This window comes from Miniopterus natalensis, chromosome 17 (assembly GCF_054644295.1).
Source record: "Miniopterus natalensis isolate mMinNat1 chromosome 17, mMinNat1.hap1, whole genome shotgun sequence".
NCBI lineage: Eukaryota > Metazoa > Chordata > Mammalia > Chiroptera > Miniopteridae > Miniopterus > Miniopterus natalensis.
The window spans coordinates 20,704,621-20,732,028 of record NC_142097.1 but is presented as its reverse complement, the minus strand read 5'-3'; the positions used below and the strand labels follow the sequence as shown (position 1 = coordinate 20,732,028).

General features: G+C 39.1%; 2 protein-coding genes and 1 long non-coding RNA gene across 5 annotated transcripts in view; 1 reads left to right on the top strand and 2 right to left on the bottom strand.

Annotated features, from left to right (window-relative positions):
- Positions 1-17,381, bottom strand: part of AP2B1 (adaptor related protein complex 2 subunit beta 1) — a 99,515-nt gene extending 82,134 nt beyond the window's left edge. For both annotated transcript variants that reach the window (XM_016207041.2, XM_016207042.2), the window contains exons 1-5: positions 17,287-17,381; positions 11,849-11,908; positions 7,282-7,387; positions 2,560-2,695; positions 65-310 (exon numbers count right to left, since the gene is read on the bottom strand). In XM_016207041.2, coding sequence (XP_016062527.1) covers positions 65-310; positions 2,560-2,695; positions 7,282-7,387; positions 11,849-11,885 — 525 coding nt within the window. In that variant the 5' untranslated portion in view covers positions 11,886-11,908; positions 17,287-17,381. The remainder of the gene's footprint in view (positions 1-64; positions 311-2,559; positions 2,696-7,281; positions 7,388-11,848; positions 11,909-17,286) is intronic.
- A 5,635-nt stretch (positions 17,382-23,016) lies between these two features.
- Positions 23,017-26,378, top strand: PEX12 (peroxisomal biogenesis factor 12). Its single transcript, XM_016207043.2, has 3 exons — positions 23,017-23,654; positions 23,978-24,531; positions 25,337-26,378. The coding sequence occupies exons 1-3, from the start codon at positions 23,529-23,531 to the stop codon at positions 25,734-25,736; spliced, it is 1,080 nt and encodes a 359-aa protein (XP_016062529.1). The 5' UTR covers positions 23,017-23,528; the 3' UTR covers positions 25,737-26,378.
- LOC107532601 (uncharacterized) overlaps positions 23,676-27,408 on the bottom strand; it is a 29,801-nt gene continuing 26,068 nt past the window's right edge. For both annotated transcript variants that reach the window (XR_015715863.1, XR_015715864.1), the window contains one exon: positions 23,676-27,364. This is a non-coding gene — a long non-coding RNA (uncharacterized LOC107532601). The remainder of the gene's footprint in view (positions 27,365-27,408) is intronic.

Here is a 27,408-nt window from a genome sequence, read left to right as displayed (position 1 = left end):
AACATGCTTTTTAAAGTAACCTATTTTAAATACTGCTCTCTTTATAAAAGCAGAAGCTTATTACCATTGGATTTGAATCTGCTATGAGATCCCGCAGAGAATCCAGAAATCCCTGATCTTCCACCATTTGGGCATTGATATCATGGAGTTTTGCCACGCAGACTGCTGCTGTTTTCCGAACATAGGGATCTTCATCCTTCAAGCACTTGCGGAGGGGCTCACAGAGATATTCTGTAATCTTGTCCACCCGGATGCACCCCATGGTTCTGACTGCCAAGGCCCGAATCAGAGGATTGGGATCTTCACAGTCCTACAAAAAACAATCCTTGGCAACTATAGGTATACACGGTGACTGAAAGTAAACAGTCTAGTTTGTATAAGCCATAAAAGAATATTCAATAATGCAACCTTCCAGTTACAGTCTACATCAGAACCCAAACCTCCCATGCTATTCCTTTCCTTTCCTAAGTACAAATCTTAGTTGCCTGTAAGAGTCTAGGTTAGCAATTAATTTAACTTTTATATACACAATGAAGAAACTCCCAGGATTAGCTCCAGGGCTGAGCAAAAGCCTAGTGAGCTGGTGTTACCATCCCCATGGCCATTTGTGGGCCTTCCCTAAAAACCAAAAAGGTCTTTTGGCTTGTATTCTGGTACAGGAGAAAGGAGAGAGAAAAAAAAGAACTGGAAAGATGAGTTCCACTCCACAGACAGTGCAAAAATAGCAAGTAGGGAGAAAAAAGGGCTTGGCCTACAGACAAGAAAGCAAAGGAGAGCAAAGAAGCTGGTGAGGGCCAAACATAAGTTCCTAGATTAAGCAGCAGAAGGCCCTCTGAGACCCTAATTAACATACATTTCTCCTTTACTAGCAAGTGTTCTTCAAAAAACAGTACAAACAAAACACTTAGTAAGAAGGAACACTCCTTAAATTGCCCTACTTTAAAAAATTTATTTAAACATCATAAATCTAGATGTGTGCCAACTTCAAAAAATGTAAACTAAATTCTTTCTAATGAGCTAGTCTGTCTACAAACCACCAGACCGAATGAAATGTTCTTTGATTCTGTACAATGTAGCTAAACAGGAAAAGAACAAAAATTTCCTAAGAAGGAAGAAAACATATGGTTATGCGATCTCTATTGAAGGGTAGGGTGAAGGGGGAAGTGGAAGAGGGTATAGGGGGGATAAATGGTAATGAAAAAAAAACAAAAGAAAAATAAAGTGCCCAGCTGGTGTGGCTTAGTGGTTGAGTGTAGACCTATGAACCAGGAGGTTACGTTTCCACTCCTGGTCAGGGCACAAGCCTGTGTTGCAGGCTCAGTCCCCAGTGGGGGACATGCAGGGGGCAGCTGATCAATGACTCTCTTTCATCATCGATGTTTCTCTCTCTCTCTCTCCCTTCCTCTCTCTGAAATCAATAAAAACATTTTTTTAAAAAAAGAAAGTAATACTGACTAAATCCTCAAAAAAAAAGGTATCTCTTTTTAAATGCAGATTAAATTCCAGATAGAAAAGAATATATTATTAGGAATAACCCCATTATTATGTTCATCAAATTTAATGAGCAAAAATTTGACTGAATATTCAATAATTTAAGGAAATTTTTAATGGTCAAGTTTTAAAGATGTAACCATGGTATTGTGGTTATCTTTTAAAAAGAAATCTTCTTCTGACAAATATAAGGATGAAATGATTTTTCATCTTTACGATGTTTGGGATTTGCTTTAAAATTATCCACTAGGAGAAGGATGAAGGTCAGGAATGTATAGGGAATATAAATCAAACAAGACTGATCATGAGCTGGTAACTTCTAAAAGTGCAAGATGGGTATTTTTAATATTCCCTCTACTTGAACACATTTGAAATTTTCCATAATAAAAAAAAAATCAAATGTTGTTAAGACCTATTAAGTAATACAAAATAGTAGTACCTCCGCAAGGCTGGAGTGGCTCAGTGGCTGAGCACGGACCTATGATCCAGGAGGTCACGGTTCGATTCCCTGTCAGAGCACATGCAAGGGTTTTGGGCTTGATACCCAGCAGGGGGTGTACAGGAGGCAGCCGATCAATAACTCTCTCATCACTGATGCTTCTATCTCTCTCGCTCTCCCTTCATTTCTCTTAAGTCAATAAAGATATATTTTAAAAAATAAATAAATAGTACTTCCTGTAATTTCCACTACTGACCTGTAAGCACACTTTCTACAAAGATAAAACAGGTTACTGATACTACAATAATATGCCTACCCTATGTCAGCCTTGTGAGCCTTTGTCAGCTCACGAAACAGTGAGGTTTCACCTGGCTTTCTTCTCCCATCTGACAAGGATGCACCAAGCCCAGCCAACTGAAGGCTCACCATATGGTCTGAACTGGATGACAAATGCTGGCATATAGAATGCCTAAAACACGAACATTCCTGGTCACTGCCAGTATTTCTCTAGAGGCCCTCTTTTGGAACAGAGATTGCTTATCTGCAATGCAGACAGTAACTATATCAAGAGATACTTCTGAAAAGGTTATTTGAAGTAGAAGAGGCTGCTCTTGAGTCCCTGAAGTTACCTTCACAAAGCTGTTGACAGCCATGATGGCCATGTCTGGCTGACTCTTGGCATAATTCATCAAGTAGAGATACACAAGCTTTTTTAGTTCCAGGTTGTCAGTCTGCATACAGTTCACTACATCTGGAAAGAGAGAGCTAAGAAGAGAGGAGAAAAGAGAAAGGAAAGGTAAATAGACAGTACCAATCTGTTCAATAAAAAATGAAAAAAATAAGCCTTATTTTACAAGTGATTTGATGCAAGGACAAATGTCCCCACAGTGACAATAATTATTCAGAAATGAATTACTAAAGAAATTATAGTGCTGGTCCCAAGAGGTCTCTAAAAATAGATTTTTTAAGCCCTGGCCAGGTAGCTCAGTTGGTTAAGAGCATCATCCTAATACACCAAGGTTTCAGGTTTGATCCCAGTCAGGGCACATACAAGAAATCAACCAATGAATGCATAAATAAGTGGAACAACAAATCAATGTTTCTCTCTCTCTCCACTCTCTCTAAAACTTTTTTAAAAATAAGAATTTTTAAAAACTTTTTATTATAAAAATTTTCAAACAAAAGTAGAGAAAGCAATATAATGAACCCAATGTACCTATCATCCAGCTGCAAACAAATACTGATACATGCCCAATCTTGTTTTACTCTCCCTTCCCTAGTCCCTACTCCATCTAGTTGCTCTGGATTATTTTTAAACAAACCCAAGGCATCATATCATTTCATACATAATATTTAGTACATAGCTTTCCAATTTTTAAAAACTCACTATTTTGATCACATACACTGATTAATAATTCTTTGTATCACTTCACTGTAATTTCAAAGCACTACAGCTGTTATACATTTTTAATGGTCATATTTGTCCATCCCTGACCAGTGGGAATTTATTCAGTTAGCTCCTGAGTTCTTGTGATATGACCCTCTATTTTCTTTTTTTAATATATCTTTTATTGATTCCAGAGAGAGGAAAGGAAAGGGAGAGAGAGAGAGAGAGAAACATCAATGATGAGAGAGTCATTGATCAAGCCCGCAACCCGGGCATTTGCCCTGACCAGGAATCGAACCCTGATAGCCTGGATCCCAGGTCGACGCTCAACCACTGAGCCATGCCCAGCTGGGTAACCCTCTATTTTCAATAGCTTCCTTGCTTTCTGGCACAATAAGATGTTCCGTTCAGGCTCATTTTGTCCATTTCTAATCCCACAACTGGAATCTAGTCATTTCTCTAAGACATCATGAATCCCTTATTGTGGAACTTATTTACTTTTAACATTACACAGTCAGACAAATGAAAATTTCAGTGTACTCAAATATAAAAGTTTAAACTCTTCTCAAGTTCAAGTCATTTCATGATTTACCATTCTCCTATAAAGCCAAAGGAAATAAATTTATGTTTCCATTCACAAAGTATCACCATTAGCTTGAAAGTGTTGAGTTTCTCACATTTTAAAGTGTAAGCTGCATTTTAAAAAATATAGGTTATCTATAATTTTATGGGAAGTTAGCAATTAACCTTCCTCTTGAAGCTTTATCTAATTACCTTATAAATTAAATACTTCTAAATATCTTCTAATACAGAAAAAAAGGGAAATAACTGGTCACATGGTATAGCTCCTATACACATACAAAAACCATAAACAGAAAAAAGAAATTATTTACAAATAGGAAGATAAATGGCAAAGTCAAAGAATCCACCATATCTCCAATGAACCAATGCTTCTGCCCTGGAAGGCAAACTATTTGCTTAATTTGCATGTGTGTACCTTATGTAGTTTCATGTGATGCAGAAAATTAACAAACACTAACAACATTCTCCAAAAATGAGTGTTCTTTCCATTTCTTGGGGGAATAGCTCATATGCAAAACAACTGTAAAACAAGTAAATAAACGTGAAACATTAACCAATAGGAAACTGAAGATCCTAAATAATTTAATTACAACCACCTGCACAAGATCAGGAAGATCTTGATCAAGAATAGTCTAAGTTCTAGATAGAGACTGTTAAGTACCAACCTATAAAGCTAGAAACCTGAACTTTCCAATATGGTAGCCACTAGGCACATGTGGTCTACAATGTGGCCTGTCCAAATTGAGATGTATACAGGGTGTCCCAAAAAATTGTACACACACTTTGAATAATTATTAATTCCAATGGGTTAAATCTGAAAAGAATTTTTTCTCTCTTGTTATATAATTACCTACATAATATCAATTTTTTGCCTCTTGGCCTGCTAAGCCTAAGTATTTACTATCTTGCCCTTTACAGAAGTCTGCTGACCTCTGACATTCATGGTCACCTAACAGCAAGTTAAGAACCAAATGTGCTGCCTGGCCGGGCGTGGCTCAGTGGCTGAGCATCAATCTAGGATCCAGGAGATCAAGGTTCGATTCCCGGTCAGGGCACATGCCCGGGTTGTGGGCTCGATCCCCAGTTGGGGGCGTGCAGGAGGCAGCTGATCAATGACGACTCTCTCATCATTGATGTTTCTATCTCTCTCTCCCCCTTGCTCTCTCTGAAATCAATAAAGACATATTAAAAATAAAAATAAAAAGAACCAAATGTGCTTATGTGCCAATAAATAAAACTCCAACAACAAAAACCTGCCTGCCCCAGAAGAGTAGCACCTGGGGCACAAGAAGATACTGAGTCACTTCCTACTGCCACCGTTTCCACCTGAGCTCTAGATGTGGTTAGGGAACCTGCTTGCACTTTTTGGGTCTCATGACCCCTTTAAAACACTTTTTTTTTTTTTTTTTTAAACAGAGCTTTATTGATTTCAGAGAGAGGAAAGGAGGGGAGAGAGAGAGAGAAACATCAATGATGAGAGAGTCATTGATCGGCTGCCCAGCCCGCACCCCGGGCATGTGCCCTGACCGGGAATCGAGCCCCGATCTCCTGGATCCTAGGTCGATGCTCAACTGCTGAGCCACGCCTGGCCGGGCTAAAACACTTTTAAAAATTACTGAGATCCCCAGAGTTTTTGTTCATATGGGTTATATAACTATTAATATTTTACCATATCAGGAATTAAAGCTGAGAAAACTGTAAAATACTAATCCATTTAAAATAACTATAATAAATGCATTTCATAGTAACATAAATATCATTTTAAGGTAAAAACTTATTTTTTAAATGAAAGAGATAGCATTGCTTTACATGTTTGCAAATCTCTTTAATGTCTAGTTTAAATAAAGACAGCTGGATTCTCATCTGCTCTGACATTTAACCTGTTGTAGAATATTGTTTTGGTTAAAGTGTCCAGCTTCATACATGTACATAAACCAGAAAAGGGAGTATTTTAATAGCTTTTTCATATAACTGGATACCCTTCTTTAACACATTAAAGCCAGACAAATGGTTGTTTCTCGTCTTTTATAGTCCACAAATCGTAGTTTCTTGAAAGTTAGTTTCAATGTGCAGTCTGATACAATACACTTTTTATATTTGGTTGCGTTAAAACCTACTGATTTATCATTTATGTTGAATGGATTTCTTATCCATGCATAATTTTGTGATGTATGCACTGGTCATTTAGAAAATATTGGTTCAATGAGTTATACAGTTTTCCCCGAAGTTGGCATGTTTCATTATGTAACAGCAAATAAGCACATTCATTAATTTCACCACCAATCTCATTAGAAAAGTACTGGGAAGCTGTCAAGCTCACGACAGGAGACACAAGTTTTCCAACACTCTAATTTTTACTTTAAAGCTTAAATTTATCTAATGTCATTTTTCCTCCTTGAAGTGACAGGTTCAGTTTGTTCATTTTTGATAAAATGTCTCCCAAATACTGAAGTCTGATTAAGTATAATTTGTCTGTCAATCACACTTTCACATGAAAATAGTGTTCCCAATTCAAACATTCATGCGTGGGGTTTTTTTTACAATTCAACTATCACTCTGCTATACAGCAGAAGTGCTTTATGCATAATTCCTATTTTATTATACAGAATATTAAAAAGGTTTAAAGGTTTAATAAAATAAATCTTGAATTCTTCATGAAGAACAGTCCTAAGTGAAACTGCCCTTTTTCTCCTACAAGTACACGGTGAAGAATACAATGACTACTGCTATAGTTTGGCACCAATGCCTTGATTCATGCTACCACTCCAGCAGTGCAAATATCAACACAATGAAAAAGGCTAATAACACCTAAGTATTATTGTAAGAATAGCTTTCACCTCATGGACCCCCTGAAGGATTTTGGGAATCCTCAGGAGACTGCAGACAATCCTTACTTATTTCCAAATGATACTGCTAAATTACAGAAATTAAAACAAACAAATAAATAAAAACAGATTTTGTTACCAGTGATTTTTATCTTAAATTCAGGAACAGAATGTAAAGTTGTCAAGTTGAGGGCACCAGCTTGAGCCAGTTAAAGAACAAGAAATGTGCGCTCTGTTTCTCAGTATATTTTTATCATCTTCTACAGCTACCTCAGCAACAGATCTGTAACTGTGCCAGCTCTCGGGAGGTTTGATGCTAGATCAGTATGGAACAAATATCAAACTGGTTTCACTCTTCCAAAAAAACCCACAACAAAACAAAACAAACTTATGTCACAGAATTAACATAAAAGAAACTATACTTTCTGATGATGTTTTCAGGGACCAACCCATTCTTATAGGTTCTATGATTATAACAATTTTAAGTGAAAAGCAGTAAAAGCCATAAAATAGGGTATGGGTCTAAAGTGGCCAACGGTAGGAGTGACTGCCCTTACCTAACATCCTTCCCCACGGTCATAGCAGCAATCACTTTCTTCACAGCCTCCTTCCTCTTTTCCTTCTTTTCATTGTTGAGTTCAGCCTTTAATTCAAAAATTTCTCCTATAAGAGAAGATAGCAAAATGAAAGCATTCCCCCGATGATTCTATGCACAAACACAGCTGAAAATCACTGCTCTACTCTAATTAGTACTTTAAGAAGTTCAAGGGGGGGGTAGGAGGGATTGAGCAAAAAAGAGAAAGAACTCATGGAAATGAACAACAGTGTGGTAAATGTGGGTGGGAGGGGGGGTGGAGGTGGAAGAGGGGATAGTGGGGATAAATGGTGTTGGAAAAATAAGTTAATGGGGGAATAAAAAAGTTTTATGAGCTTTTATTCAATCACTCTAACAACAGAAACAATAATCTTAAAGTTTCAAGAATCGTACAAACCACAGTCATTTCTAAAGGAACAATCTCGAATAACTGACTGCTCTGGCCCTGCACTGTGAAATGGCAGGGCTGTCACTATTATTTTAAGGCCCAGGCTCACTTATCTTCAGAAAGCTGGAGCTGAAAGAAGAAAAGGTAACAACCCTCAAATGGTTTCAAAAATATATACCACCACGCCCATGAAAAAGTCAACTACTCCCACTTCAATCCCATCTATACCCGAAACCCTTCTACAATATTGCCTCATTTTTCTCCACCTTTAGGTTGGTTATTGGTGTTCATTTTAACCAGACCTCATTCACCAGTATAGAAATAGTGGGGACAGCAAACTGATCTGCTGAAGCCTCTAAATGTGAAGGATGAATCTAAGAAACAGCCATTGAACACTAAAACAGCGATTTACATCAACATTCACTGTCAACAAGGCAAACAAAGTCATGTTACAAAAACTGCTGTTTTATTTGATCAATAGCTGCAAAAACAGTACAGTCAGAAAAGCTGGACCCTTAAAGAGTCATTCTCCTCTTCATCAAGTCCTCTGCTGCCTAATTCAGCTCTTAGGGGTTCTTTCCATCATTTACTTCTGGAAACAGTAAAAGACAAGCAGCAGGGTTTCCAAAAGTCTGAATTGTGAACAGCAGGAGCTGAAGAATCAAAACAGGATGTAACTGAAACTATTCCAACTCCAATAGCATATACTTAAAGAATATGTTCCAGTGGCAATTCTGGTGGGTGTTGCAGGAAGTAAAAGGAACAGTTTATCCATTTTTAAAATATGGTATTTACCCAGTCATGATTCATGTGTAAGTCTCAAAGTTCTATAAATCTCAAGTAAAAAAAGGTTACCAGGACCCCATTACAAGAGAAGGTTTGAATAGTTAGGTGAGTTTTTAAATTGTAACTTTTTATGTCATTATAGACAGTATTTTGGTCCACAAAATGTTAACAGAATACATACATTTCAGAATAAGAAAATCAGAAAAAAGCTGAAAATGAATAGCAAGGGGGCTAGAGGCTTTTGTGAGGTGTAAGCAATAAAGACAGAAAGGAAGAGGCTGTGAGGAGCCAAGGAGGGTCACTAAGTGAAGCAAGGTATTTCATACATACAACTTTACTAAATTCTTATCTTTTTCCCTCCTCCTCCCCTTAATCAAATCTACCACACATTGCTAGCAGGTAGCAATAGTTCTCAATCCTGGCTACATATTAGAAAAATCTGGAGAGCTTTTAAAAATACCCCCGCCCCTGGGCCATATCCCAGTCCAATGAAATCAGGATATCCGGCAGTGTGGGATCTGCACATCAGTATTGTTTTAAATTCACTACGTAACTCCAATGTTAGGTAAGATTGAAAGCCTACTGACTAATAGGTAGTTGATATAATTAGGCAACTAACTATGGAGCTTCCTGTACTATAAAAGAAGAGCTTGTTTACCCTTGCATAACTTCAAATGACAGAACAGGACAGATATGTCTGTGTTTTCTAGAAAATATCCTGGTGTTCCTTGCTCACTGTTGGTCACTATACTGTGCCCTGCTACTTTTATTTTTTTAAATCATTGCAATCTTAAAGTTACAAGATTCCCCAATTGTTAACATTACGCCTTATTTATCATACTTTCTATATGTTTACAAGTTTTTACCCTGAATTATTTTAACAGTAAGCTGCAGACATCATGTCTCTTTAGCTCTAAATATGTCGGTGTATCATCTCTAAGAACAAGGAATTATCTTATATAATCGTAATACAATGATCAAAATCAGGAAATTTAATATTGATACATCATCATATAAACCTTACTCAAAGGTTTTGATAATGTCATTTATAGCAATTTGACACCCATCCCCCTTGGGCCAAGATCCAATTCAGGATCATGCATTACATTTATTGTCATGCCTATTTAGTCTCCTTTAATCTGAAAACAGTTCTTCGGCCTTTGTCTTTCAAGATCACAATTTTTTTTCTTCTTAAAAGCACAGGCCAGTTATTTTATAGAATGTTCTGTTTGGGTTTCTTCATGATTACACCGATGTTATGCATTTTGGCAAGCATAATTCATAAATGATGGCGTGCTCTACTCAGTGCATCACATCAAGAGGAAAATGATGTTAATTTGTTCCATTACTGATATTAACACCAAATACTTGGTTAAGGTAGCAATTGCCAGGCTTTGAAATTGTAAAGCTACTATCTTTCCCCCTTGTAATTAGTAATTTTTTAAAAGATACTTTTGAGACTATTTAAATATCCTATTCCTCATCAAACTTTCACCTGCCAGTTATTTTAGGATTTACTCATGACTCTTGCCTGAATCAACTACTACTATGATTTATGTGTACATATGTATTTATTATTCAATAGTTTACAATCCACTTCTCTGATCACTTTTTTAAATTCTCAAATTATCTCCAAGTTGGCCAGTGGTAGCGCCTTCATACTATGCTGCTCCTTGACACACGTCATCATTGTTTGAGTACTTCTTTGCTTTTGCTTTCTGGCACAAGATGTTCATGTTTATCCTGTACTTTCCCTTGACCCGGCATTGGAATCAGTCATTTCACCAAGGAGTCCTGATTCCTTTTAGTGGGAAACAATATTTAGAAACCAAGGTCTGGAATTAGGTGTCCTTTGCGTCCCCTCTGACTTGGAAGACATTAGGATATTTAACACATTACCAATGTTAGGGCAGAAGATGTGATTGTACATAGTAGGCACCCAATAAATATTTATTGAAAAAATGAATAAATCAAAGTAGGAGGACATTGTAGCGTGCTTTTCAAAACCAAACTCAGTTAATCTGGGGAAGTTAGGAGGCGAAGGCCAGTAAACAGCACAAAGGAAACCAGAAAGAGCAATGTCGGGGCTGAGAAGCTATCTCATTCTAGCCACTGGAGGAGAGGAGAAAAGGTACATTTGAGAAGGCAATTTGTTAGAGAATAAGAGGAATGGTAGCTGGTGTCATGCCCAGAATACTTCAGTAAACAACAGAAAGAGCTAAATAGAAAAGCACAGAATGCTGATCCTGAGGAAGAAATAAAGCTCAGCCGAGGGGCAAAGCAGGCTGAAAAGACCTCAACCAGTCTGCTTTTGAAGGAAGGGCCATCTATAGCACTAGAAAAGAGCTATTTTACTTAGGAACACTTTTACAAAAGATAAAGAGGTTGGGCTTTCCCAAGATTCCTTAGTTCCTAGGCTAACGCTCACATATATAAAACCAGTATTATATTTCTGATTACAAAATGATAAAGCTAATAAATTCAAAGCTACTCAAGGAATCTATGACCGAAAAATCATACCACTGATTTTATAGGTTTCCTATTTTAAGTTCAAAGAATATAGCTAGACAAAGCCTAGCCAAAGAGTGAGTTAGATTTATATGGAGGGATATGAAAATATCGAGTTTCTTGCATTGTTCTGCACGACCTCATTTTCTTCAAAGATAAACTTTAAAAAATCATATGTATTAATACAATGCATATGCATTGAAAGAGATTGAGGATACGCACTATGTTCCCCCCAGGAACAGGAATAGGGAGGGAGAGAACTTTTCATGTTTACTTTGTACATATCTATTTTCAATAGCATTCCTTGTTATAAAATGTTTATTTCCAAGTAAAAAACTGAGAGAATAAATGTGCTCAGATATATCAATTTTCAGTGGATCAATGTTGGATCCCTTCCTTTTACTAAGACAAAACCTTTAAATAAAATTAAAAACCTATACTTCAGCTGGGCTGGAGTGGCTCAGTTGGTTGAATGTCGTGCTGTGCACCAAAAGGTTGCCAAATCAATTTTCAGTGAGGGCACATACCTGGGTTGGGGGTTCAATTCCCAGTCGGGGAACGCAGGGAAGGCAACCAAGTGATATTTCCCTCCCACTCCCCTTTCCTCTCTCTAAGCATATCCCCGGTGAGGATAAGTAATAAATAAATAAATAAATAAATACCTATACTTTAAATTCCTCAATACACTTTTCTGTAGTAGTAGATCTCCAATGAGATTGTCCACAACATGCATGTCTGAATAAGTCAGAAAGACTGTAACTTTACACCATAGGAGGTCAGAAACACCATAGTCTTACACCATAACTTTTGAAGGATCTCAAAGCTTTGATCAGGGTCTCATACTTACCTTTTTTATTGGTTGTGAAGTACTTGGAGTCAGTCATGGTGCCGGTTCTTTAAAGTGCACCTACAGCAAGAGAAAAGAATTCCTTTATCCAAGTTATATCTAGCAACACATAAATTAGTTTTAAGAACATTTATATATTAGAACATCTGTGTTGAAAAATGAGTGTCTTCTCCCTTACCACACATGATGGTGATTCAAGGGTTACAAAGATAATTAAGAATGTAACTCTTGCCTTAAGGAGCTAATTGGGGCAAAATCCAAAAGCCAAATGAAATGGAGTAATAATATGAACCTATGATGGCTTTGTGATTTTTATCTACAATTGTCTCCTGAAAGCCTCCAAGACCTAAAACTAGACCTTTTTGTAAATACATCTTCAGTTAGTCACTCAAATATTTAAGATATGGAAAAGTTTGTTTTGCGAGAACTCCCTATTACATTCCATTCAGAAAAATCTGATTTATTTCCCTGCCTCAAGATGAAGTCACTTCAAAACATGTATTCTGGCCCTGGCCAGTGTGGCTCAGTTGGTTGGGTGTTGCCCCATGCACCAGAAGGATGTCGGTTGGATTCTGAGTCAGGGCACATGCCTGGGTTGTGGGCTTGATCCCCCGTAGGGGGTGTGCAGGAGGCAGCCGATGGATGCATCACTCTCATATCAATGTTTGTCTCTTTCCCTCTCCTTTCCTTGCTCTCTAAAAATCAATTAAAAGTCTTTAAAAAACAAGCATATATATTCTGGAGCAGTATAAGGTAAAGGAAGAAGAAAACAATTCTGCCAATCTATTCACCATTATGTACAACTTTCAATAAAAGGAACCTAAAAAACACACACCAAAACTCTAAATTAGAAACTCTGACAACAGACATCTAGAGAAACAAACATGTTTTACCCATGGATTTTTTTTTAAACTATAATTTTTGTATTTCCAACACTCTACATTTAGCCCAACAGTATTCCCAAAGAATAAATATCAATGTACAATTAAAAACAAGGCAAAAAACTGAGATATTTGTTTAGTCACATTGGGTACAAAAGAGAATCAGAGCTGATATTAAAACTTAAAAGAACACAGATCCCAGCCTCAACTTTAACCCTTCTGTTCCAATTTCCAGAAATAATCTAGCTGACACACTGCTCTATCAATAAACAATAACAGTATGCACTGGTCACATTTCTCCCCACATAAGAAAATGTTTTCTAATTGCTGAAACTCATAGTAGTAAGACTTTTGTCTAACATACCTAACTTCTTTGAATACACTGAAATTTTCTTCTAAAAGTATTTTTTCTGCACTCAAAACTGAGTATCTTCTTCTTTACCACCATAATTAACAATGCTAATTACCAAATTTAGGACAGATGCCCTGGTACCTGTTAATTACTGTCAGGTCAAAACAACACAGGTGATAATATATATGGCAAACCTGAGTGATAACATATTTGGCAAACAACAGTAAATATGGATCTGAGAAAAATGACCTAAGCACTAAACAAATCAATGTAATTAAGGAAAAGAAAAAACAGCCAGAAAACATAAATTAATGAAAAAGCTTGGTTCAAATCATCTCTAAAATGTGCTGCTTGAACAACCTAAGAGAAATTAAGACTCATTTGCTATCTTTCTAAGCAGTTACCTTACTATTTACAGTCCTCATACAATGGTGCTTTAGGTTTTATCAGAATGTCACTGAATTACCTTGTTAAAAGAAGTGAGCTAGAACTCACAACAAATATCATTATAAAATGCAGAAATTTATTTTCATCAAATAGTTAATAGTTAATAGTTAATTAACACCTGTAGCAGAGGCTTGTCTTACACAATATTTTCATAATGCCTTCCTACCAAAAACTTAAAGAATGTATAATCACTTAATCTGTTCACAATGTAAACTAAATGTGGACTCGGCAAATTGAGAAAAGGAGTTCACATAAAAGACCTGGAATAAATCTGAAATTATCATCTGAGAACTTACATATATAAAAAGAAAAACCAGTATACAGAAATGATTACTAGAGCCTGACAGAAAGGCTGTAGCTCAAGGCTGTTATGGTCTGTGATGTTATTATGCCATTCTAAGTCCTATAGGACCACCAAAACGTAAAACTTGCTTAAGATTTAAAAACAAAATCTGCTTGGAATTTTTCACCCAGTTTCTTTGAAAAATGGCACAAAAATCACTGTTTGCTTAAAGCTCTCATACACTTACACATGTGTTAAATTCTTAAAAGTTTTCAATACAGTCTGTTAAACATTAAATTAACCTAGTCTTAAATGCTACTTTTATTAATGACCCACACATTCCATTACTTCCCCTAACAAACTTCATTGTCAAGGAATATATTTCTGTTCTATTCATTGTTAGCATTAAGTGTTCTTAACTAGAGATTAATGTACCAACCCACAAAATTTCAGGGAATAGGAGGGACTCAAAAGTAATCTTTTTTTTCTTTTTAAGATATATCTGTATTAATTTCAGAGAGAAAGGGAGAGGGAGAGAAAAAAAGAGAGAGAGAAACATCAATGAGAGAATTGTCACTGATCGGCTATCTCCTGCATGCCCCCAACTGGGGATCAAGCACACAACCTGGGCATGTGCTCTTAATTTATATTCTAAATTAAGAATCCCTGCTCTTAAAGAGAAGGGGAAAATATATCACTCTCTTAACTCACACTCTGTAAACACCAGTAATGGAATATCCCTCACCCATATTGGCAGGGAAACACTGCATCAGGCAAGTTCCCTTAAACCAAAAGAAATTAAAAGAAAAATGAAAATAATCTAAACAAAAACAAATATGAGGTGGTGGTTGCACAACACTGTGAATGTCACTTCAAAAAATTATGCTTGGCGGGGCATGGCTCAGAGGTTGAGCATTGATCTAGGATCCAGGAGATCATGGTTCGATTCCCAATCAGGCACACGCCTGGATTGCGGGCTCAATCCCCAGTTGCAGGTGTGTAGGGAGCAGCCAGTCAACAACTCTCTCACCACTGATGTTTCTGTCTCTCCCTCTCTCTCCCTCTCTCTGAAATCAATAAAGATATATATATATTTTAAAATTACATTAGTATATATATTTTAAAATGAGATACACTTAATCACATGCCAGAGATGGACATAATCAGATTCTCCTAAATATAGGATGGTGAAAACTGTTGTCTGCATTAGAAGCCAAAGAAAAAGTAGTCAAGACAGAGCTCAAGAAGAAAATCAAGTATTTGCTGGAGTCAAAAATCAAGCTGGGGGGGGGGGGGGGGCAGGGATGATACATTATTCCTTTAGGAGAGGCCCAGGAAAAAGCAGAACCATCAGAGTTTGAACTCATACTACCCTTCTACCAGATCAAACTAGACAAGTCCTGGCTGTTCTGAGGACTTGCAACATGGCCTAGGGACATTGTTAAACAACAAAGCTTCCACGGTTAAACGTACACAAACATTCTTACTTGTCCTAGCCCATAGTGTGATCTCTCAACATTTCAGAGGCCTCCCGTACAGGATTATACATCTAGATTTAATTTAACCTAGTTTCTACTAAATATAGGTTGTGAAAGTCCCTTCTCTCCTTCTATTCCTCCCTCCTTCCAGTCGCCCTAAAGAAAACAAGGCCAGAAAAAAATTAATGGAGCCTTAATTTCAAATGGCTCTCTGGGAAATGGCAGCTAAATCAAGAGTTGACAAGGCCACGAAATCCCTTCTTTTCACTTAAAGTTGGGCTTTACACTGTCTAATCCTTATACTAAAAAGTGGCCAAGAGTTAACCAAATTTTAAAGCAGAACGGTCATTCCAGCAATCTTTTATTACAAGGGTGAGAGGTGCTTATCAGATATTTCAATAATAATGCAATGACAATAGCTAGCACCTTCAGGTATCATTTAGCGCATAATAAATGACAAGAGATACCTAATTACAACAGACCGACCTGTGATTTCATTTAAATATGACAGACGAGATAGTTTGTTACACAGTAAGAAAGCAGCTCAAAGTTTGACATCCAATTTTTAACTGAAATACCAATCAACTCTGGAAAACTTAAACCTGGGAGGAAAGAAAAAGAAAGGAGGCTATATTCTATTTTACTCATTCCTTGTTCAGCTTGGTTCAAACCTGAGCCTAAAATGTAGTATTTTTAAAAATGGATATGTTAAAGAAAAAAGAAAAAAAAAAAAGGAAGAACTCGACTGTCCTGAGTGTCTTAATTTACAGAATGTTAGTTTATATTCATTTTACCACCCAACTTTCAGTGAGGCTGTTTGCAGATCACATCATACTTTTGCTTCCTTGGGAGTGTAAACTGTTAAGTCACCTGCAAACCGTTCTCACCTTACCACTAGCTTAGTCATCACTGGAATGCGTTACACTTTTCTAGTACAGCTACATCTCCTTCATCTGCTTTCTATTATTACTTTGTAAGCGTACCCTGAGGCTAAGCAAGAAGTATACCAGGAAGGTTATTAATAATTTAAACTGTTCCTCATTGAGACCACCTTCTTTGTCATTCTGCCTTTTCTAAACTTACCGGGTTTTCTTTATTTTAAAATATTACATCGATTATAGTAAGTGTCTGGCATTTTAAAAACACTTCTTTTGAAATGTAAAAGTTTAATGAAGCATCCATACTTTATTCACACTGTTTCATAATGAAGCAGCCAAGTGTTTTCAGTAAAAGCCCCAAGTAGAACATTACTCTGGAAACAAACAGCATGAATAAATTCTTTGGATTCAAAGAATTTGGAAGTAACAGGAAGTTCCAGTTTCTTTGCCTCTGGCTTAATCTACAGCCTTTCTCAAACCAGACCATTCCTGCCAAATCCAAAATGGAAAAATTACGGGCTAAGGTTTGCCCCCACTTGCTTCCCCTTCTTCCACATCGAACCAGTTCCGGAGGTTTTTCTTCCCTTAAGTGTCAGAAATTCCTGTTTTGTCCCCAGGTGCTCAGGATTCTAGAGACTTGAACCTCCGTTATGGGGCGGGGGAGAGGTGTCTCTCAATCTCAAACTACCGGAGGCTGGCGAGGTTTGCCCTCCAATGGGCAAACCATTCGGGGAATCCCTTTTCCCTTTTGCTGGACATGTCCCAGGATCTCAGCGAACGACGCCAAGCGGCGAAGGTTCGCCCCTCGGCCTCCAGTCTTACCGGCCACACCCCTGGCCTTTGGCCGCCCTAACCACCCGACTTCGAACATACCTGCCCGCAGGTGCTCCCCAGCCCCCAGCCGCCACACCCGAGGATCCCCTCACCCAGCCACAGCCGTGGAGTCCCTTTCTCCAACCCTCTTCCTCACAACGGTCACACCCGACGCCTCACTCCATCCTCAACGGTCGCGCTCCTAGGATTTTCTCTCCTCCGCCCGTCTCCAGCCCAAACTTGGGTCACCCCCCATCCGGAGCATCAATGAGGGACACACCCCAAAGTTAGTCGCCTTGAACTCACCGGAGGCAAGGGCGGGGGTGGCGGCGGCAGCCAGAGAGCACGGCCCGACTGGTGGTGTAATGGTTTCCTGCACGTCACGATTCCTTTTCCAGGTCTAAGCCACTGCGCAAAACCCACCTTGCCAGCGACAAAGATGGTGGACAGGAAACTCAACGTCAGAGAACCTCGCCGAGTGACGTCATCCCGGCGCGCGGGGGAGCCCCAAGGCAGCGATCTCGTCGCCTTGGAGATGCAAGGATTTTATTTTTTTGCTTGGTCTGGAAGAGACATGCCACCGTCGTCTCAACCATGGTCAGTGTCAATCCGAAGAGATATATTAAACACGCTGACGTTCTCGGGATTTGTTTCCTCGTACAGGTGTTCTCTAAAAAACTTACTGAAATATTCTATTACTTTCTTAAAGAAAAACCAACTCAGCTAATTTCCCGGGCCAGTTCAGGAGTATGGACAACGGTGATCCAGCCCCGCACTACACACGGGCCTGGGACTAGAGGAGAGTGGTGCAAAGAAAAAGGTTGAGATGGCATCAGATCTAAGTTCAAACCTCTGCCCGAAATGTGACTTGGAAAGTTGCCTAAGGTCTCCTCAACCTTAGTTTTCTTATCTGCGAAATAAAGTCTCAAAAGATTTGAGTTCTCTTGGGTTTGTGAAGCTTAACCGGGATAAAGTACGTTATGCACCTAACATGTAATAGGTGTGCTTACACGAAAGTTTCTTTTGCAAACCACAACTCAGACATCTCTGTACCTTCCCCTCAATTTTGCTGTGAACCCAGAACAACTGCTCTAAAGTAAATAAAGTCTTGTTTTAAATGTGGAGAGCCCTGCCAGCCTGACTCAGTGGCGCACTGACCTATGAACTAGGAGGTCACGGTTCCATTCTAGGTCAGGGCATTCTCCCCTAGGGCACATGCCTGGGCTGCCACTCGATCCCCAGTAGGGGGCGTGCAGGAGGCAGCCCGTCATGACTCTCTCATTGATGTTTCTCTCTCCCCCACTTTCTGAACTCTCTGAAATCAATACAAACATGTTTTTAAAAATGTGGAGCATGAGACTGGGGCAGAAGCTAAGGAAACCAAATTTTGAAAGGGGTCAAGGAGGAGTAATCAGAGAGGTAGAGGGAAAAGCAGGCAGTTATAATGTTTCTGAGTGCTTTTATAATTCCATGATAGAGGCTGTATCAATCTGTTTGCTCTTCTATTTCCGAGACAACCCCCCTGCAAAATGTGTTGAATGAATGAATGTATAAGTGAGTAGTCAATAATATCAATTGCCACAGAGATATAGAGGAAGGGATGAAAAATGCCCAAGGGTTTAACAACACAATTGTCTTGAGAGAATTGCTGAGAACATCAAGAGATGAAGGCAAAAGCCACAGTGCAGAAGTTTGAGGATGAATGAGAGTTGTGAAAATGAAATCAGGAGTTATAGACAACTCCATAAGAAAGTATCGCTGAACAGAGATATAGGATGGTATTTGAGGGAGTAGCAAGACTTTATTTTTAAAGTTCTATACTCACACATTTTTACACTATCCCTTTAGCAATACCATGTGTTCACTTATCTTTCCTACACATATGACTCCAATATCTCTATCTCTGGCTTGGACCTGTTCCCCAAACTTCACCACCAAACTGCTAACCACACTTATAAGTAATTCTATAATTATGGTCCACCCAAATTAAGCATATCATAAAGGAATGAGGAGTATGGGAGAAGGTTGAAAAACTTGGTTCCAGGTACAATTCCCAGGAGACAAAGGTGGATTTAGTCCAAGAAGATGCCACCACAAAAATCTTAAAGAACTTTGATTTATATCTCTTCCCTATTCAAAAACTTTCAACAGCTGCTCATTGCTTAATACCTGCAAAACCCATTCTTCCCACAGTTTTGCCTATCTGCCATGTTCTTTAGTTTTCTCATCTATAAAATGGGAAAAATAGTAATATCTAATCACAATATTGTTACAAGGATGAAATGAATTCGTATATGTGAAGCACTTGAAACTATAACTGCACATAGTATGGACTATGTAAATATTTGTTATGATTTTATTTCAAATATATCTTTATTGATTTCAGAGAGAAGAAAGGAGAGGGAGAGAGAAAGATTAATGATGAGAGAGTCATTGATCGGCTGCCTCCTGCACACCCCTGACTGGGGATCGAGCCTGCAACTCCGGCATGTGCCCTGACAGGGAATCGAACCCCGATCGCCTGGATCCTAGGTCGACGCTCAACTGCTGAGCCACGCCCAGCTGGGCTGTTATGATTTTATTTCAATAAATTACACTGGCCCTGCCGGCATAGCTCAGCAGTTGAGCGTCGACCTACAAACAAGGAGGTCAGGGTTCCATTCCTGGTCAGGGCACATGCCGGCGGTTGCAGGCTCCACCCCCAGTAGGGGACGTGCAGGGAGCAGCAGATCAATAACTCTCATCATTGATGTTTCTCTCCCTCTCCCTTCCTCTCTCTTAAATCAATAAAACATATTAAAAGAAATAAATTACACTGAATTGCTCAAGCAAGATCCTGGGGGTCACTGATTTCTCTCTCTGCTTTAACTGCCACATCCAATCTATCTCCGTTTTTAATCCTACCTTCAAAATATATCTCAAATTCATCCAGTTTCCTCTACTCCACTTCATTAGTCCAAGCCACCATCATCTCTTGCCTGGACTACTAGAAACCTCAACTCTCCTCCCAGTCATTATCCACATAGCAGCCAGGTTTTTGTTTCTTAAACATTTTTTTTTTTTTTAAGTATAACAAACACTCAATGGAGTGCACACACATAAATGTAGAGTTTGATGGATTTTCACAAGGTAAACATAATCACATAACTATTATGGGGTCATCTTAAAAATATAAACCTGATCGCGACTCTGGTGGATAAATCCTTCAATGCCTTCTTCCCATGGCACTTAGACTAAAATCCAGGCTCCTTCCCATGGCTCTTAGTCCCTGCAAGGTTTGGCCCCTGTCTATCTAACATCATTTTATGTCTTTCAGTCACTCCTCATTTCCCCTTTTGCTAGCTATTATAACCCTCAAATATGCCAAATTCTTTCCCACCTTATGGCCTCCACAAATACTGTTCCTCCTACCTAATATACTTTTCCCCCAATTTCTCACATGCCTGGCTCTTCATAATTTAGGTCTCAATTTAAGTGCACTCTCCTCAGAAAGGCACTCCCCGATTACCCACTGTCTCCCCCATCCCAGCCCTCTTACTCAATTTATAAATTATATACTAGTTTATTTGTTATCTCCCTCCCCAACTAGACTGTAAATTCCATTAGGGCAGATACCTTGAATGTTTTTATTACTACTTTAAACCTAGCACTTAGCATTTGTTAAATACATGAATGAATGTACACAAAATACTTAAACTAACAAATAAGACTCTCCATAATGTACCCAATCTACTTTCTACTATTCCTTTCTGGAGTGCTATAGTTAAAGGAAACGAAACAATTTCCTTCTCAAATATACGTCATGCTGCTCCCTTGGCCTGGAAAGCCCTATCACTACTACGACTTCCCCCAAATGTACTCACCTTTTGAGGTCCACCTAATCCTGAAAATTCTCAGTGGACATCTGCTGTGACACTGAGGTACAGAAGGTACCAGGTTACATCATTATGTTAGAAGGCAACTGGCAGAGAAAAGCTGAGATAAAATACAGGTGGGGCAAAAGTAGGTTTACTGTTGTTTATATGGAAAATGATACAATTATTAATAATACGAGGATAAACTTTTTCATATGACTGTAAAGCTACTTTTGCCCCACCCTATATGAGGTTAGAAATGCTATTCCCTTTGTTTGGTTACATAGGGGTTCTCTGTTTAAGCTAGTTTGAACTGCCTTATTTCTCCCTGCTGGTAGTTAACTCTTCCACTAAACTCACATCAATCACATTAACCTATCCAATGGTTCTTAATACCTTTTAATATAAGTGCAACCAATTTTATGTCTTATCTCATCTACTAAACTATAAATCTGAGAGTGGGATTTGTGAAGAGGTGTATACTTGTGGGCTATACTAACTGATGTGTTATTTTTTACTGCCTTTCCTTTTTCTTAATGTAATAACTTGTTTACTTTTGGAGTATCCTCACAGGACCATTATTAATCGAGATGTTTTGCCCCCTTCTGGCTGTGTAAAAGAGGAAATCTGAACCCAAGGTAAGTCAATAGGAATTTGAATTGTAAGGACAGTGACAGAAATTTGTTGGAGCTCATTTATTCCAACAATGTTGCCTGGATGAGACTTTGCTCATTCTTGCTAGAGACATCCAATAGGACTGTGTAGTTTCTTCAGAGCTGGCTTTCCTTATTTTGTTAGCTACTTAATATGCTTCTAACAAATTTATTTAGTTTAAATTAGCCTGTTTCTGTTGCTTTTAACCGAACAACCACAATTGAAACAAATGTTTAACTAGTTTTCTACTTATCTTAGTTGATGCTATTTTTCAATTTCATCTTTTTGCTGTTTGAGAAAAGCCTGTATATAACAGCTACCATTAATCAAGCACCTAACATGTACCAGGTACTTTATAGATACATTATGTCTAGTCCTTAAGCTCTATAAGGTAAAACTATCAACGTGACTTTTTCTAGCAGGCATTTTGGTAGAGTAAAAAACACCTTTTAGAACTATAATTAAGGTTAACTTGCAAAATATTTCTTTCTACTCAACTAAACCCAAGCCTTGTTTCTAAGGGTTCTCATTAGGCAAACCAATTATCTGTCTTTTTACCGTAAGGTCCTCTGGGCAGTGAATAGTACCTTCCATTTCTAGCTATTTAGCCCTGGGGCGAGGGGAGAGTTCTGCAGAAAGGAGACAGGTAGAACTTTAACTTTCATCCAAATTGAATAAACCTGTATCAGCAATGCGAACGAGGCAAAGCTGCACACGATATAACAGCACTTTGTAAACCGTAAGGCAAATTACACTAACTTTGGTATACACAGAAAAGTACTTTTTCTAACCCTCCCCAGTTCATGCTGGGCGGACAGGATCCCTTTGTCTTAGCAAATGTGACAAACCCTCCCGTGTACGGAGACAGGAGCAGTCTCATCTAGTGCAGCAAGTGCCTAGTTTATGCTAGACTGTAACCAAACGTGGAAGACAGGTAAACTACCAGCTTGGAGGAAATGTGGTCGTCCCAAGCTTTGAGGAACCGCAGGAATCTTTCTCATTTTAACCATCTTTCTTTATAATTGGCAGCAACACAGCTAAAGCTTCTTCTCTACCTAGGCGGCTACAATCTTTCCCGGAAGGCACATGGTGTGAACTCACCACCACCCCAGCCGCGCCCACACCGAGGGGCTTTCCACCGCCACATTCCCTTCATCCCTCCGCTCCCAGCTCCACCGCCCGCGGGGCCAAGTGCCGGCGCCAGACGTGGGCGCCCCCATCTTATCAAGAAGACCCCTGCAGAGACTCAGAGCTGTGGTTTCCTACCGAAACAGCAATGCAAAACCAATAAGTAACGCAAACGAGCGGAAAATTCGTCTCCAAAGGAAATACAAAGTGCCCTCTTTTATTTCAGCGGGGCGGGGGCGGGAGCTGAAGTGCCAGTGGGTCATAGAGTTTTCTAGTTCCGGTTTCGGGGCCGCTTTTGGGGCTAGAGCGCCTCTCTTCCGCTGCGGTTCCCTACCGGCAGCGGCTTCTATTTCCGGGGACGGCTTCGGTCATAAAGCTGAGACCGCCCTTCAAACGTGGCGTCGCGGGTCCTTCGCGCCTCGCCTGGGGTCAGCGCGCAAGGACGGGCGCGGGCGGGGTACCTGACAGCGAGCAGCTGGAGCCGGTCCTCGCGTACCGGCCCGCACTGCACCTCTAATCCCTCAGCACCGGCTGGCTTTTGAGCCCTGACGTTCGGAAGTCCCTGATTCGCAGCCTCCAGGACTGCAGCTCGAGGACAGACACCTATCCCCCATAGTCACGCTCTGCCCTGTGAGGTGCAGCGTTTGACAAGTCACCCTTTCCCCACACACCACTGCCACTCACGTCTGCGTTAACTTAGTTCTTAACTTCCTTCAGACCCTGTCCCCTCTGCCTCCAGAAGTGGTGTCTTCCTCCACCCCACCCCCCGCCGGTTCCCGTAAAAACTGAGAGGAGTTTCGGAGATCCTCCGGAAATTACTTCTAAGACTGAGCACCCATTTGATACCCCAAACAAGTTCATGCTTACTAGAGAGTTTGTGGGCAAAGTGAAACCCAGTGCACACAGAAAACTATGGCTGAGCACGGGGCTCACATCACAACTGCTTCTGGGGTGGATGACCAGCCATCCATCTTTGAGGTGGTAGCACAGGACAGTTTAATGACAGCAGTGAGACCTGCTCTTCAGCATGTGGTCAAGGTAAGGTATTAATTCTTTAAATGGTTTTAGGGACAACTGGGTAAAAACCAAACCAATCGTTTGAGCTTATTTTGTAGCCTAGGTTTGAATTTAGCAATTAGCATATAATTCATATCCTATGATTTAACTGGTATTGAGTCCCTGTTATGTGTAGAGCCCTGTAATGAATACCCAGCACCTCAGGGAGGATAGGGTACACCCCCCAAAGAGTGACTTGTTTAATCTCAAAGTGTAGAATTTAGAGGGGGGGAAAGAAATGCAAATGTAAGGCACAGTAACTGTGAAATGGAATGAATTTTATTTATTAATTTACTTTGCTTTAGGTTCTTGCAGAATCAAATCCCGCCCACTATGGCTTCTTTTGGAGGTGGTTTGATGAAATCTTTACCCTCCTAGATCTTCTGCTCCAGCAGCATTATCTGTCTAAAACCAGTGCCTCATTTTCTGAAAACTTTTATGGCTTAAAGCGGATTGTAACAGGGGACACACACAAGCTTCAGAGACTGGCCAGTGCTGGTCTCCCAAAGCAGCAGCTTTGGAAGTCAATTATGTTCCTGGTTCTTCTTCCCTATCTGAAAGTGAAGCTGGAGAAGCTGGTTTCTAGCCTCAGAGAAGAGGATGAATATTCTATCCATCCCCCTTCTTCCCGCTGGAAACAATTTTACAGAGCATTCCTGGCAGCCTACCCATTTGTTAACATGGCCTGGGAAGGCTGGTTTCTTGTACAACAACTTCGATACATCCTAGGAAAAGCTCAGCATCACTCACCACTATTAAGTCTGGCTGGAGTTCGGCTAGGCCGACTTACAGTTCAGGATATACAAGCTCTGGAGCTCAAAGCAGCTGAAGCCAACATGATGCAGCAGCCAGCCAGGAGGTAAGGCCTTAACATTTGATTGACAAATTCTAAAATCTTACTTTACTGTATGAAATCACCTCCCTCACTCCATTTGAGGTATTTCATAAAATCATAGAAAAATTCTGTGTTCATAAGACAAGGATTGCCATCCTGGTAACCTATCTCATCGTTAACTACTACATTTTTCTGTACAACACGTGCTATGGCAAGGCCCTGAGCTAGGTGCTTGCTTTACGTACATTATTTCAGTCTTCTTCACAACTCAATGAAATAAGTTCACTAACCCCATTTAACAGTTCAGAAAACTAAGCCCTAACAGCTAAGTACCCTGCCAAGGTCACACAGCTAGAAGGTGGGAGAGCTGAGATTGAAGCCAGATCAACACAATCCTCAAGACTGCCCTTAACCACGATGCTATACTGCTGCTAGTTAGTGTGCATGTTCTCCTACAACTTCAAATATATATTCCTCGATATTGCTAAGTTAATTTTTGTTAGAGTTGTTTCTTTTTCTGGATATACTATTTTCCACTCATACACAAAAAGGTCTATATAATCAATGTCTTACTAATTTCTTCTCAAACACAAAACAAAACCCAAGTCATGAAAAAAAAGCTTAGCTCCTACGCTCCTAAAATACTGTAAGTCAGAAAGAGGGAATCATTTAGAATACAACCTTAAGAAAATACCAGTCTAGCAACTATTCAATCCCCAAACTGAATTGGTGATTCTTAAGAAAAGTGACTACATTTATATTAGTCACTCTGTGATTATACCTAAATAAACAGTTTCTCCTTTTGTCTCCTTGTTCTATTCTCCAACAGTGTTACTGAGAAGATAAAGTCAACTCTGAAAAAAGCTATGGGGGGTGTTGCCTTATCCCTCTCTACTGGCCTTTCTGTCGGTGTATTCTTCTTGCAGTTCCTTGAGTGGTGGTACTCATCTGAAAATCAAGAAACCATCAAATCGCTGACTGCCTTGCCTACTCCACCACCACCTGTACACCTAGACTACAATTCTGATTCTCCCCTGTTACCCAAAATTAAGACTGTGTGCCCACTGTGTCGTAAAACCCGAGTGAATGATACTGTTCTTGCCACTTCTGGCTATGTGTTTTGCTATCGCTGTGTGTTTCATTATGTGAGGACTCACCAAGCTTGTCCCATCACAGGTTATCCAACAGAAGTACAACATCTAATTAAACTGTACTCCCCTGAGAACTGAAAGGGATTAGCATCTTGTCTCAAAGCAAAATTATTGCACTATAAGGCCACAGGACTGGTTTTCAGCATGGTACACAGCGTTGTTTGATACTTCTTAGTCTCAATTCATAATTATATGAATTTTAAACAACTATGCGGATTTCTTTTAAGTGACTTACCCATTGATCTTAATCTTCTAGCCTGTTCTCTAGACCCCAACTTAAAGCTAACTAAGCTGGTCAGAGTAGGAGAATCGGGACTGGCAGGGGACGTGAGGGTCAACGTGGGAGTGGATAAAAGAGGATAAATAATCAGTACTGAAGATTCTCCTTAATGAACAAAGAGGTATAGAAGCTCTCAGGAAAAACCCAAGTTAGATCTCATAAAGTGGGTGGTAAAGTTGCGGGAAGCAGGCAGGCCTTTTCTCTAGAAAAGTGTTTATCTGCTTATAAGGAAGAGGTATTATCAGTTTGCAAACAATGTGAAAAGTGGGCTTGCTCTTTATAGAAACACTTTTGAAAAACAACAGTTCCTTCTATATACTGTGACCCATTTGTTATGTAACATCTGCTGTAATTTATTAACTTTTAAAGATTCCTTTATTAGCCATACATGTCTTGGAAACATTAACGGAAAATTAGGGTCGAGTGTACACAGGGTGGGGCAAGAGTAGATTTATAGTTGCTCATATGGAAAATAATACAATAATTAAAAATAATACAAGAATAAACTGTGTTTCATGTACTCACAATTGTAAACCTACTTTTGCCCCACCCTGTATATAGAGTAGCCTTAAGATTTCAGTGAGAAAGCAAAGCTAATGAGCAATGAAGAGGTGAAGTAAAATACTGATTTAACTATGTAAAGAAAGGACCTTTTATTAAGCTCTTTCTGCTTGCTGTTAAGAGTTTGCTAAACTGGCATGAATTATTCTGGCTATTACTAAAGTTTCTATGAAACGCTTAAATAAATTTTAAGAATAAATGTTTTTTGGCAAAGAGCTGTTCCATGTTGTCATGATTATGTAGAAACTTAAAAATTACTTCAGTTGTTTAAAGTAAATTTTTCCACTCAGACAACCTTTGACTTTTAGGGGTAGTTTTGTATTAACATTTTGCTTTGTTGCTAATCCAATACTTGCGGGGGGGGGGGGGGGGGTTCTCTATTCCAATAGCAAGAATTCATCCTTGTTTGAAATATCTTGTATTAAAAACTGCTACAAAAACACTGCCTGGATTGGGAGGTTGGTGAAAAAATATGGGTTAAAAAAATCATCATGACTCGATGAGGAAGGATGAAAGTAATTTGTAAGTGCCTCTGCTGAGATAGGTGTTTTCCAATATTTTAACTCATTTTAGCAATTCAAAGTACATATACTCTCTAATAGCACAAAGGTGATAAAACTAAATTCCGAAATGGCACATCCTATGGATTTTAAAATATTAACGCTTTTATGTATCATAAAGAGTATACTGGATAGCTGCAAAACTTCTTGTTAAACAGCAAGGGTTTACCAAAGCAAATATTATAGTTAATTAAAAAACACCACATTTTTAATATAATAAGTCAATAAGAGAACTGAACCAGGACTCAGGATTGAAATAACGTAGTACTCCTTGAAGGTATCAAAGCCAGATTTTTCACCTCAACCTAGAAAAAAACACATGAAAGTATCAGTAAAATGTTTTTAAAAA